Source organism: Hyperoodon ampullatus, assembly GCF_949752795.1.
Source record: "Hyperoodon ampullatus genome assembly, chromosome: 12".
NCBI lineage: Eukaryota > Metazoa > Chordata > Mammalia > Artiodactyla > Ziphiidae > Hyperoodon > Hyperoodon ampullatus.
The window spans coordinates 71,739,491-71,752,509 of NC_136925.1; the positions used below are offsets into that span (position 1 = coordinate 71,739,491).

At 44.9% G+C, this 13,019-nt stretch overlaps 1 protein-coding gene across 1 annotated transcript in view; it reads left to right on the forward strand.

Moving 5' to 3' along the window:
• Window positions 1–1,148: 1,148 nt before the first annotated feature.
• SAMD5 (sterile alpha motif domain containing 5) overlaps window positions 1,149–13,019 on the forward strand; it is a gene marked incomplete at both ends in the record, with an annotated part of 52,275 nt that continues 40,404 nt past the window's right edge. Inside the window, one exon of the mRNA XM_079716638.1 lies at window positions 1,149–1,613. Coding sequence (XP_079572764.1) covers window positions 1,149–1,613 — 465 coding nt within the window. The remainder of the gene's footprint in view (window positions 1,614–13,019) is intronic.

A 13,019-nucleotide genomic window follows, 5' to 3' on the forward strand; every position in this document is an offset into this window, starting at 1 on the left:
GTGAGAGGACCCGGCAGAAAGTCGCCGGGGGGGTGGGGTGGGGCAGGGCGGCAGGGAATGCGCCAGCCGAGGGTTGAAATTTCGTACAACCCGTCCCAAACTTTCACAGACCCGGGGGCCTAGGAAGGGAGAGCCAGGCAGAAGCACCAGGCTCTCCCGCCGCCCAGAGTGCCCAGCTGCAGCGAGGAGGGGCCGCACGCAGCGCCGGCTGGAAACGGGCGGTCCCCGCGTCGCGCCCACCCGCCGAGCCAAAGCGCCGCGGCCGGGCGCCGAGAGGCCGTCCCTGGGAGAAGCCAGAACGCCGGGCTCCGGCCTGCGCGCGGGCTCCGAGCAAGGGGGATCCAACGCGGATCGCAAAAGGAGAAGGGAAACTTGACCTCACAGCCTCGCCCAGCCTGGGGAAGTGCCCGTGGGCGGCCGGCGAGCGCGCAGGCTGCAGCCAGAGAGGTTCGGGAAGAAGTGAGCGCAGAGATTTCCACGAGCTAGAGAAAGCGGATTAAAAACAAATGTGAAAAGCAATCCAAGGCATCCGCGGGAGCCCGGCAGTTTAGAAGACACCCCCTCCCGGCTAGGAGGACGACAGTGACTCGCACTCGCGAAGACGAGGCGCTCCTGGGCGGCCGCGGATCTGCGCCGAATAGCTGCCTCCGCAGCGCGGGGCGCGTGTTCAGACGCCAACGGCGGCGGCCAGAAACTGAGATGCGGCGCGCAGCCCCAGGACGGTCCGGGCTGCGGAAAGTCCTGGGCGGCGCGACGCGCCGCTGACCCCGCGCGGGTCCGAGGGGTGTGCCCGGGCCCCGCCCGCCCGCCTCCGCCTCCGCCCCCTCGCGCGCCCGCCGCGCGCCCCTCCCCGCGGCGGCGGCGGCGGCGGCGGAGAATCTAAGGGCGGCGCGGAGCGGCTCCCCCAGCCGCCAGTGCCTGCGAGCTCCAGGCTGCTTGGGGAATTGACTTTGCCGCTTTTCCGCTTCTCCCTCTTCAGGCTTCTGATGGCTTTCTATTTACGACCCTATCCTTTTCTTTAAAAGGAAAACTTCACTGAGATTTTTTCTTTCCCTTTGGAGGAGAGGATTAAAAGTTCTCAGAACTGGTGCCGCCCGTGCCGCTCGGGCGCTGGGACGCCGTTTGCCGGCGGGGGTTCCAGTCCCACCATGTGCACCAACATAGTTTACGAGTGGCTGAAAGCGCTGCAGCTCCCGCAGTACGCGGAGTCCTTCGTGGATAACGGCTACGATGACCTGGAGGTGTGCAAGCAGATCGGGGACCCGGACCTGGACGCCATCGGGGTGCTGGCGCCCGCGCACCGGCGCCGCATCCTGGAGGCCGTGCGCCGGCTGCGGGAGCAGGACGCCGCCGCCGCCGGCCTCTACTTCACGCTGGAGCCGCAGCCGCCGCCCGCGCCACCCGGGCCGCCCGCGGTCGCCGTCCCCACTCGCCGCCGGGGGGAGCCTTGCGGCGGCCAGGCCCAGGGCCCCCGCGGGAACCCCCGCAGCCAGACGACCGCCCCTCGCGGCAGGGAGCTGGTGAGCTACCCGAAACTGAAGCTGAAGATCATGATCAGGGATAAGCTCGTCCGCGACGGCATCCACCTGAGCAAGCCCCCGTACTCCCGCAAGGTAAGGAGGAGGCATGGGCGCGCGGCGGGAGGGACGCGGCCCGGCCGCTCCTGCCCAGGCTTGGCAGCCCGTTTTTCCCAGGAAACGACGGGAGACGAGGAGGCTCTGGGTATTTGGGATTCTCTTCTGGGTTCTTTCCGTGTTCGCTCTTTTATTCCTTGCTTCCCGGTGCCACCAACGGTTGATAAGACAGGATCCCTCACCCAGGTGTTACTTGTAAACTAGGACCAAGTGTCCGCGTAGTCTCGGTCAGGAACTGGGCGCGCGGTGCTTCTCCAGGAGCACAGGACAGTCATGATACCCTCCGTGGGAGTGTTTGTGTCTGAAGGTACCAGAAGACTGGTTAAAACCCACATTGTTCTCGATCTTTCTTTTTCTCACCTTTTTGAGAAGCTCCCAATGGAAACTGGCCGACTCTTTTCTTCAAAGAGTGAGAAATGATACCCTGTTTCATTTCAATTCCATAAAGTCGAATCCCAGCTGCAAATTTGAAAAGTGAACGACTGACATGAGCAGTCTAGGGGAAAAGTTAACAAAACACAAGTCAGTCCGCTTGGGATAAGTTCCTTCAGCTTAAGTATAGGGAGGTAATGGGTGCTAAGGACATTGGTGGTAATGGGGTCACTGAGGGCGTGCTGCTGAGTTCTGTGCTGGGTCACCGGTTTGGTTGATTATTAATCCAGATGAGTTGAAGCAGGTACAGCTGTGACTTCTAGAAAGCCTGAGTGGATTCGCATGTAGGAAAGGAGAGCACAACACAAGGAAGTGAGATTTTCCGTCACCAGTGAGGACTTCCCTGGGGAGAAGCTGGGAAAGTATGGCAAATGATCTGTGAGGAAGGCTGAACTGTGGATTTGGGCCTTTAATAATTAACTACAGAAAGTCTTAATTTCTTACAAGAGCTCGGCCACCAGCTGAGTCTGTTCAGTTCAGGCTTCTGCAGCCATCCAGGTAGAGGGTCCTGACTTGAAAGGGAGAGGTAAACAGTACATGTAATCCTCAGGCTTGCCTGGAGTTGCCCAGGAAAAGGAGCACCTCAGCGGGAAATTCAAGACATAGAGAGAAGCCCAGCGGAAAATGACGGCAAGGATGCTGTAGCTGGAGGGGAGTAGACACAGCACTGCAACAGAGACATGCGGATAATCCAAATGTTGTGTGCGGATAATCCAAATGTTGTGTGCTTGTCTGGGGCACTTGCATTGCTTTATAGTCTTAAGTTACGGTCATAATGTCTGGATTTAAGGAAGTTCAAGAGAAAACTTTGTAAAAAGTAGATAAAAATATCTAGGGAAGGTGAGAATAGAAAGTTCAATATTATCCATAGTTTATCTTGTAAGACAGGCAACTGAGATAACCTGCTTAAGAGTACAAATTTGTTTTATAAAAACTATATAAAGAGGGCAAGTCCGGAGGACAGTTTGCCTCAAGTTAAACACATGTTCCAGTTACCCACTCTGACTGTGTTTCTGATATGTGCCCCAAACAGGGCGATGAAGGGGAAAACAGTTTTCCCAGGCAGGTAGAGTTGGAGATATGTGTAGTGTGTATACAGTGACTCTGACATCAGTGTAAAATAAAGGCTCATTCCTGGAGATGGCAGGTCAAAGGAGTTCAAGGCCAGTCAGACTTTTGTGATTACATCCTGGGAAGTGAGGCGTGCTTAGGCTGAGAGAGTGTGAGCTCCTGGGCACATGGTGAGGGCAGAGGTCAAGTCCTGGCCAGAAAGGGATGCCGAGAACAAGTTAATATCACTAGGGCTTGCTTCTTCTTCAGGAGAAGAGCTGGGTACAGGGCTGGGAGGGTAGAGGAGAGTGTGGGCTGCAGGTGGGGATGATGTAACACATTTTGATTCTGATGCTTAAAAAGGCCTCGATATCAAAGTCAGAAGCTGAAAAGGATAAGTGGAGGAGGATTCTAAGGACATGAATGTCTGGGCACTGGCTTTGGACTGTGCATTCTTGCCTAGAGCAGTGTGTGAGATGGTAGTGCATTTGAGTAAGTGCAACTTATCGAAGAAAATTTCGACTTACATTGTAGTACTATTTACTTTTGTAAATAATAATTTCTGTCAACTTCTATATAAATCCCATAACAATGATGTTTGATAGTAAAAATATACCCTCATTCACTTTCTATACATATGTAATTTCTCAAACTGATGAAGAATAAAATGGGGCCAGAAGTGTTTTTGTACCTCCTTCATTGATGCTCCAAGTGGGGACCAAAAAAATGGAGCTGACGAATTTAAGTGTAAAAAAAAATTCTGTCACTTCATATATTTGTTACGAGAAAGACACACACTGAAATAGAAACTAAAATGCAATTAATATACCCCAAACTGAGCATGCACACGTATAGTGCCAGATCATGTTAGTTTTTCTGAATTTGTTGCTTACGTATGCATTGCTTCTTAAATTTTGGATTTTAAATGATCTAAGACGTTGTTTTCTACAACAGTGTTAGGACTCTTTTTTAAAAAATAAATTTATTTATTTATTTATTTATTTATTTGTGGCTGCATTGGGTCTTTGTTGCTGCGCATGGGCTTTCTCTAGTTGCAGCGAGCAGGGGCTACTCTTCGTTGCGATGCGCGGGCTTCTTATTGCGGTGGCTTCTCTTGTTGCGGAGCCCGGGCTCTAGGCACGCGGGCTTCTGTAGTTGCGGCACGCGGGCTCAGTAGTTGTGCCTCACGGGCTCTAGAGCACAGGCTCAGTAGTTGTGGCGCACGGGCTTAGTTGCTCTGCGGCATGTGGGATCTTCCCGGACCACGGCTTGAACCCGTGTCCCCTGCATTGGCAGGCGGATTCTTAACCACTGCGCCACCAGGGAAGCCCAGGACTCTTCTTTAAAGTGTTATCACTTTTTAACTTCTCCATATTCCTTGGCTCTGTCATGATCAGAACACAGTGTTTATTCTGGGCATTTGGAATTCTGCTTGTTAGAGAGGCCTCACGTCTCCTTTAAAGTCTTTGCATGGCTGATCCTTGTAATTTTTTTGTAGTTTGGTGAGAATATTAGATGGTTTGAAAGCGGATTTTATGTAGGGTGATCAAGGCAGGAATAGTGAATCTTTACAGAGGAAAGTAAGTTGAGGAATTTTCCCAGGAATTACTTGAAAGGACTTCAGGATTGTGGTATTTGCCCCAATAACAGTTAATGGTACCAGGAACTGTGCTGCAGTGCTATGTTCACTGTCTTATCAACAGTTGCTACTTTCCTCTTTTAGGTGAGTTAAAATGTAAGAAAAGTAAGTTTCTCTTTGTACCAAGGCAATCCAGCTTTAGAAAACCGGGAGCTTGGAAAGAGCGCTGCTTGAAATCTAAAAACATTGGATGAATCCCTGTTCTGCCCTGTAGCTTCTCCGACTGCTGTGATTTCTACCTTGATGAAGTGGGGATATGTTTTCACAAAGTAAGGATTAGGAGAAGCTTTGTGTACATGTTCTCAATACTTTACCAAGCTTCTCTATGCTGAGGCTCTGCCAGGCTCCAGGTTACTGTGATCGGCAGGATGCCGGAGCCCTGCCTTCAAGGAACTTGGGATCTAGCGGGGAAGACATAAAATGGAATGAACAGCAATGATAAAGTATAGTGATTGCTTCCAACCCAGTTTGCAGGGAGGGGGGATCATGGCAGACTTTCTAGAACTGGCCTTTGGTCTGAGAACTGAAGGATGGAGGGTTTAGCCTGAAGGAGAGGAGGGTCCTAAGGGAACAAGTGTTCTAGGTATAGAGAACAGTGCGTGCAAAGGGCCAGAAAGGGAAGAAGTGCAACAGGGCACCGGGAATTTAAAGGAATTCAGTCTGGCTGGAGCACAGAATACTTGGAAGAAGAGGCAAGAGATGGTGAGACAGGCAGGGGCTGGTCCTGGATGGCCTTGGAGTAATATGTAGACGTTGGAGTCTATCTCAGAGAAGGGAGCTATTGATGGATCCTGACCAGAGATAGAGGAAATGATTAGGACGAGGTTGCAGTGTTAGGAGAGATTTGCTGGCAGCCTGGACTGCGTGGCAACAGGCTGGGAGGTGCCATGGAGATAACTGAGGGGTAGAATTGCCAGAGCTGGATGATCGTTTGGATGACAGGGATGAGAGGGGAGAGAGGTTGGGATGACATGTAGATTTCTGATTTAGGATTGCGATGCCCTTTCCTGAGCAGGAGACCCAGGAGAAGAGCAAGTCTGGAAACAGAGATGTTGCCTTCAGGTTTAAATCTACTCATGCCGGAGGCATATTTGAACATATTTGTCTAGTTGGCAGTTGGAAATACAGTTGTGGAGCAGCGGAGAGATGCTGGGACAAGAGATACAGATTTGGGAGTCGTCTGTACATTGAAGCCACAAATATGAGTGATCGGTAGAGGGAGAAGGGACCAGGACAGACCTCGGGGAACACCAGGATTGGGGAGATGGGCAGAGGACGAAGAACCTTCGAGGGAGGCAGAAAGCGTGAGTCAGTGGAAGCAGTGACGCTTCAGGGAGGAGGGATTGGTCAGGAGGTCAGAGACCCGTCAAGCAGGACAAGCACTAAATGTATCCATGCCATGGGAAGTAGCAGCCATGCCAGTGGAGACCTCTGAAATAGCAGGTTCAAGTGCTGGACCAATGAGAGGACGTGGAAACAGGGAGCATAGACAACTTTTTTTTTTTAAGATTTAATTTTTTTTAAAGAGCAGTTTTAGGTTCACAGAAAAATTGAGAGGATGGTCCAGAGAGTTCCTATATACCCCTGCCCCACACATGCATGGTGTTCTCACTCCCACTGGAAGTGGGACATTTGTTACAATTGATGAACCTACCTGGGTATGTTATAATCACCTAAAGTTCATAGCTTACATTAGGGGGTCACTCTTGGTGGTGTGAATTCTTTTTTTTTTGCGGTATGCGGGCCTCTCACTGCTGTGGCCTCTCCCGCTGCGGAGCACAGGCTCCGGACGCGCAGGCTCAGCGGCCATGGCTCACAGGCCCAGCCGCTCTGCGGCATGTGGGATCTTCCCGGACCGGGGCACGAACCCGTGTCCCCTGCATCGGCAGGTGGACTCTCAACCACTGCGCCACCAGGGAAGCCGGGTGGTGTGCATTCTTGACTTTGAACAGATGTATAATGAATGACATGTAGCCATCATTATGGTGTCATGCAGAGTATATTCATTGCCCTAAGAATCCTCTGTGCTGTGCCCGTTCATTCTTCTTTTCCCCCAACTCCTGGCAAGCAATGATTTTTTGCTCTCTCCACAGTATTACCTTTTCTAGAACGTCACATATTTGGAAAGGCTACATAGTATATAACCTTTTCAGATTGGTTTCTTTCACTTGGTGATAGGCGTTTATGATTCCTTTGTGTCTTTTCATGGCTTGGTAGCTCATTTGTTTTTAGCGCTGAGTAATAGTTCATTGTCTGGATGTACTATAGGCAACTTTTTAATGAAGTCAGGCTGAGAAGAGAGAACTATAGCTGGAGGAAGAAGGGAGAATTTGAGTCAAGGGAAGAGTTTTGTGAATTTGTATTTTTTTTTTTTTTAAGGATGAGAGAAGCTACAGCATGTCTAAGTGTTGGTGGGAGGGAGCCAGAGAGAGGGAGCCGGTGAAGATGTGGGAGAAGGGAGACCACCCAAACGATCAAGGAGGTGGGAGGGAATTGTGTCCAGAGCACTGGAAAAAAAAAGGGGGACACACTTCCAGTGGGGGGGAGATGCCTTCTCCATGACAGGGGGCGGAGAGGAAGGACGGATGAGGAGACTGGGAACTTTGTGGGGATGGCATTGAAGAGCCATCATTTCCCTGTCTGCTCACATGATACCAGTGAGGGGGGAGATGGAGAGATGAAAGGCTTACGGAGCGTATTGCGTTAATATACAAATACTAAGTATTATGCATCCGGTGTTTATAGCTATGCCTAAATGTAAACATTATACAATAACGCTTGTAGGATGTATATAGCTATACGTGAATAGAAAGTAACCCTCACCATTCCTGTGTTGGCACTGCAGGTTACAAGCTATGTGTGATGTTGTATTGCGTCCTGTAAGTTTGGCGGTGCTTGTGCATGGGGGTTGTGGTAGATGTGGATTGCATGGGACTGTAAAAGTATCCTGTTTTCTAGCAGACTTGGAAAAGCGGAAGGCACGCTCTAAGGTAGATGGTGGATGGGGAAGGTGTATAGACTTCTTCACTGGAAAATATCTCCTTGCCACACAGTACCAAGTAGAGCTGAGTTAATATAATGTTATTTAACAATGCTGTAGGAGTGTTAAGCGTCATTCACGCCTCAGTGTGAATTTAATTACTGTAAGTAACAAGACTCTCATGGTAATAGGGTTATTCATGGATTTGGGGGAGAGATGGCTTGGGATGGAGGTGTTTGGAGAGACAGGTGGCATGAGGGCTTCTGTTTTTTGGGGCCAGGGTGAAGGATATAGAAAAAATATTTAGAAAGGAAAGAGAGAGGTTGGCAGAGGATATGCTTACGTCCTTTGGAGTTGTGCCTTGGGTCCTGGCAGAAGCTGAAATGACAGTAAATATTCCTTCTCCCAAGAATTCCTGTGCCTTCATGGTGCTATCATTGTTTATTTTCAATCTGCTGTTTAACTTATTCATGTAGTAGTACCATGGGAGACATGACAACTTCTACAAACTTATTTTAGAAAATGACTCTTATAACCAAGTTTGTGGATATTAGCAGGCATCTAGCAAACAACATTTGCCTGATGGGTAGCCTGCTCCTGTCACCCCGTACCTGTCCTTGCTTGGACATTTCAGCCGCCATCATAGTGGTCATGTCTTGGCTGTGTACTGTTGGCCCAGGTCTTACTCCTGATAATAGGGGGATTTGGTAATTAATCAGCAGTAAAATTTTAGTACAAGTGATACCCAGTCATTTCTGCAGGCCTGAGGATACAATAATGAAAATTATTTGTAAAAACTTCAAAAATTAGATTTTCAAAATTCGGTTGTAATGTTCAAAACTGTCACCTGGTAGTGAGAGATTGACATATATACTATTGATACTGTGTATAAAATAGATGACTAATGAGAACCTACTCTATAGCACAGGGAACTCTACTCAATGCTCTGTGGTGATCTAAATGGGAAGGAAATCCAAAAAAGAGGGGATATATATATATATATGTATATATATATATATATACATATATATATATGTATAGCTGACTCACTTTGCTGTACAGTAGAAACTAACACAACATTGTAAAGCAAATATACTGCAATGAAAATTTTTTTAAAAGAGGAAGATAAAAAAGAGCAAAAAAAAGAGAGAGGTTAAGCAACCTGCCCAAGGTCATACAACTTGCCCAAGGTCACACTCTTAACTACTGCCTCTGTGGATGGGAAGAAAAATACAGCTATTCCTTCTTGGTATGTATTATTACTTTCATATTTTTATTAAAATTAAAAAGGTCAAAAAAAAAAAAGAAAGCTCTTTTCTCTGCACTGGCATCTCCAGTCTTAAAGAGGTCTCAGTTGTGCTTCTTCTTCCTTCCTCACTGTTCAATGAGAAAAAGATGCTCAAGGCAGGGTTAGCAGTACTAAGGGCAGCCTCATGAACCTTGTCTGCTCTTAGGTAGTTGTCTAACACATGCCATGAAAAATAAGAAAGAAATTTTGATAAAAAAGCACATTTTTTCAGATTATGTAGGTAATTAGATTCCAGTTCACCAGAAATATGTTCTGAAATGAATTTTCTTGAAGTAAGGTAAGTCAGATGACACGGACTCAACCAACGCTGGTGCTTGAAATTAACAAGGGATATCCTAAGGTATTTGGAAGAACATTGACCATGGTAAGGGAAAGTACACCCAGGACCATGATCGGTATAACTTTTCAAGGTTATAGTCTGTGTAGAGCTAGAAACAGCACTGAGTCCTTAGCTATAGCTAAGGCTTATTATACTATTGCTAGCACTTGAGTTAAAAAGTTTTTAACAGTTATTTTCTAAGTTTTATGAAAAATGCTATTTCAGTCTGCTGATTTGGACTTGAGGACGCCTGGGAGAAGTAGGAAGGGAATCCTTGTTTTCAGTCAATATAAAAAGTATTAAGGGCAAATAATTGTGGATCATGCCAAAAGGCATTAAGCATACAATCCGTTTTACATAGAGACTCAGTGACATCTAATAGTTTAAAGAGATTTCATTACTGCTTCTAATTGAAATAAATGGTCTGATGAGCTCTTAAAACCTTACTGTTATGTTTCCATAAAGTTATAAATACAAACAAAATAAGACCTACTTCATTTGGAACATGTCCAAAAGATGAGGAAAACAATCAGCATGTATTCTTTACCAAAATCCGAATTTTAAGATATTTTCCCTAGAGCATACCATAATTTTATAATAAGACTAGAAGTGTACCTGTTGTACTTGACACCCATATTTTTTAACACCCTACCTCTAGTTGACAAAACTATTTTAAGTAAAAGTCATGGAATAATACACAGCAATTATTTTCTTGATTTCTTCTGTAGTTTTAAACAATTAACAGTTAAAATAAGGAATATATTTCAGTTTTAAAAAATTCAAATTTAGTAAAAACATTTCATCTATAAAATAGAATTTGCACTTAACCAAACTAACATATTACACCTTGCGGTTTGTACTCTGTTTCACTGTTTTGAGTTTTCAACACATATAAAAACTCTAAGTGGTCATAAGTATAATGGAATTGAACTAACTCAAGTTTCACGTTTTTCTGTTTTGTTTTTACAAATCACGATGCTATCATTGTTTATTTCCAATCTACAATTTAACTTATTCATGTAGTACCATGGGAGAGACATGACAACTTTTACAAACTTATTTTATTTATTTTTAAGTTTTTTTTTTTAATTAATTAATTTACTTTTGGCTGTGTTAGGCCTTCGTTGCTGCACCCGGGCTTTCTTTAGTTGCAGCGAGCGGTGGCTACTCTTCGTTGTGGTGTACCGGCTTCTCATTGCAGTGGCTTCTCTTGTTGCAGAGCATGGGCTCTAGGCGCACGGGCTTCAGTAGTTGTGGCACACGGGCTCAGTAGTTGTGGCTCGCGGGCTCTAGAGCGCCGGCTCAGTAGTTGTGGTGCACAGGCTTAGTTGTTCCACGGCATGTGGGATCTTCCTGGACCAGGGATTGAACCCGTGTCCCCTGCATTGGCAGGAGGATTCTTAACAACTGCACCACCAGGGAAGTCCTACAAACTTATTTTAGAAAGGACTCTTATAACCAAGTTTGTGGGTTGGTGCCAACCATATAACCAGGAGTTCTGTGAATTAACTCCCAGGTAGAACCCAATGCCTATAAAAGCACAGGTAATAAAAGATGCTAATTTGAAGCGAATGTAAATGCCATTGAAACTCAACTGTGACAGCTAGAAGTTAGGCCAACAAAAGGATTTTTTCAGGGAGAAGTGTTTTATCACTGACATTGTTTAGAGTTTCTATAGGTCTTGTTAATAATTAAAAATTTCATTTTGTTTTAAGGGCCCCTTCTTTGCCTGCCCTTTCTCTCTGCCCTGTCCTTGGAAGACATAAGGAAATGTGATCTTTTTAGTTTAAGAAACGTTATTTCGGGGCTTCCCAGGTGGCGCAGTGGTTGAGAGTCCGCCTGCCGATTCAGGGGGCGCGGGTTCGTGCCCTGGTCCAGGAGGATCCCGCGTGCCACGGAGCGGCTGGGCCCATGAGCCATGGCTGCTGAGCCTGCGCGTCCGGAGCCTGTGCTGCGCAACGGGAGAGGCCACAACAGTGAGAGGCCCACATACCGCAAAAAAAAAAAAAAAAAAAAAAAGGAAACGTTATTTCTTCTGTAAAATAATACCAGTATTTATCTCAAAAGGTTGTAGTATGAATTAAATGGGATAATATTTATGAGGTTGTTTGGTAAATTCTAAAAGAACTTTACAAATTTGAAGTGTTCTTACCGATAGTGAATAAATCATTGTTTCTAATACAATTTTGAAAACATTTCTGGGTGAAAAGTAAATATACTGAATTGAGAAAATTTGGAGAACACTGAGGCAGACTGAGAAGAAATTTAAAATGGTCTGTTTTACAGTTTCTAACACTACAGCGTATTTCTTTAAAAATCACCTATGAATTAGAATTTCTGTCTTGTACACATGCATAAATCTGGTATTGGATAAGAGTAAGGATAAGGCTAGTCCTATGTTGGCAGATATCATTTGAAAAATGATTTTAATGCTAAGACATATTCCATCTTAGTTTAACACCATAATTAATTTAACCATTTTCTTATTGGGTTGAAACCTCACCCATGTTATTATTGATTATTTTAATTTCTTCATAATTTGAAAATGTCGTGTTTGAGAAATAGTATTTCATCATTCTTTGAATGACATTTCTTAGATTATTGATTTACATAATTACATGTTTGTGGCTTTTATAATTATGTATTGCTTGTTCACTGTGCTTGCCTGTTTTTTCTGTTGGTCTTAGACCATTTCCAGTTGCTTGGCAAGAGCTCTTTATATATTAAGGAAAATAATCATTGTTGCATAGAGGTTGCACTTTTCAGAGTGTGGTTTACCTTAGATTTTAATGATTTATTTTTGGATGTCCAAAATTTAAAAACTCCTATGTATTCCACATTATCAATAATTTTAGTTGTTTCTTCCAGACTGGAGGAATATAGAGGGTACAGACTTAGATAGAATTAAAGTTACATTCTTTTTTACCATTTACTTGGACAAATTATTTAATCTTCCTAAAACTGAGTTGTCTCATCTATAAATGGGTATAATATTACCTACTTCTTAAGGGTGTTGAATCAGAGAGACTGTATATGAAAAGTGCCTCAAAGAATAACTGACAGTAACTCCTCAAAACATCTGGCTAATCTTTGTCGTATAATACAAAATCTTGTGATTATGAAGTTATTCTCAATATGAAGACCTATCTTAAACTATTAGTTCATGTCCTTATGATTCTGTTGAGGCTAAATATTCTTTCCATAATTTCAAAAAGCTCTTTAAGTAACAACAACATACATAATTTGTCTGTTATAATAATTGAAAATATTTTACTCAATTTACCATTTGCCTTTTAGGTTTTCCTTTCTCTTTTTTTAAATTATTTTTTATCGGAGAATGGTTACTTTATACTGTTGTGTTAGCCTCCACTGTACAATAAAATGAACCAGCCATACATATACAGATATCCCCTCCCTTTTGGACTTCCCTCCCACTTAGTTTACCACAGTGCATTAGGTAGAGTTCCCTGTGCTAGACAGTATGTTCCCATCAGCTCTCTATTTTATACATAGTACCAATAATGTATATGTGTCAATCCTAGCCTCCCAATTCCTTCCACCCCATCCCTTTCCCCCTTGGTATCCATACATTTGTTCTCTATGTCTGTGTCTCTATTTCTGCTTGCAAATAAGATCATCTATACCATTTTTCTAGA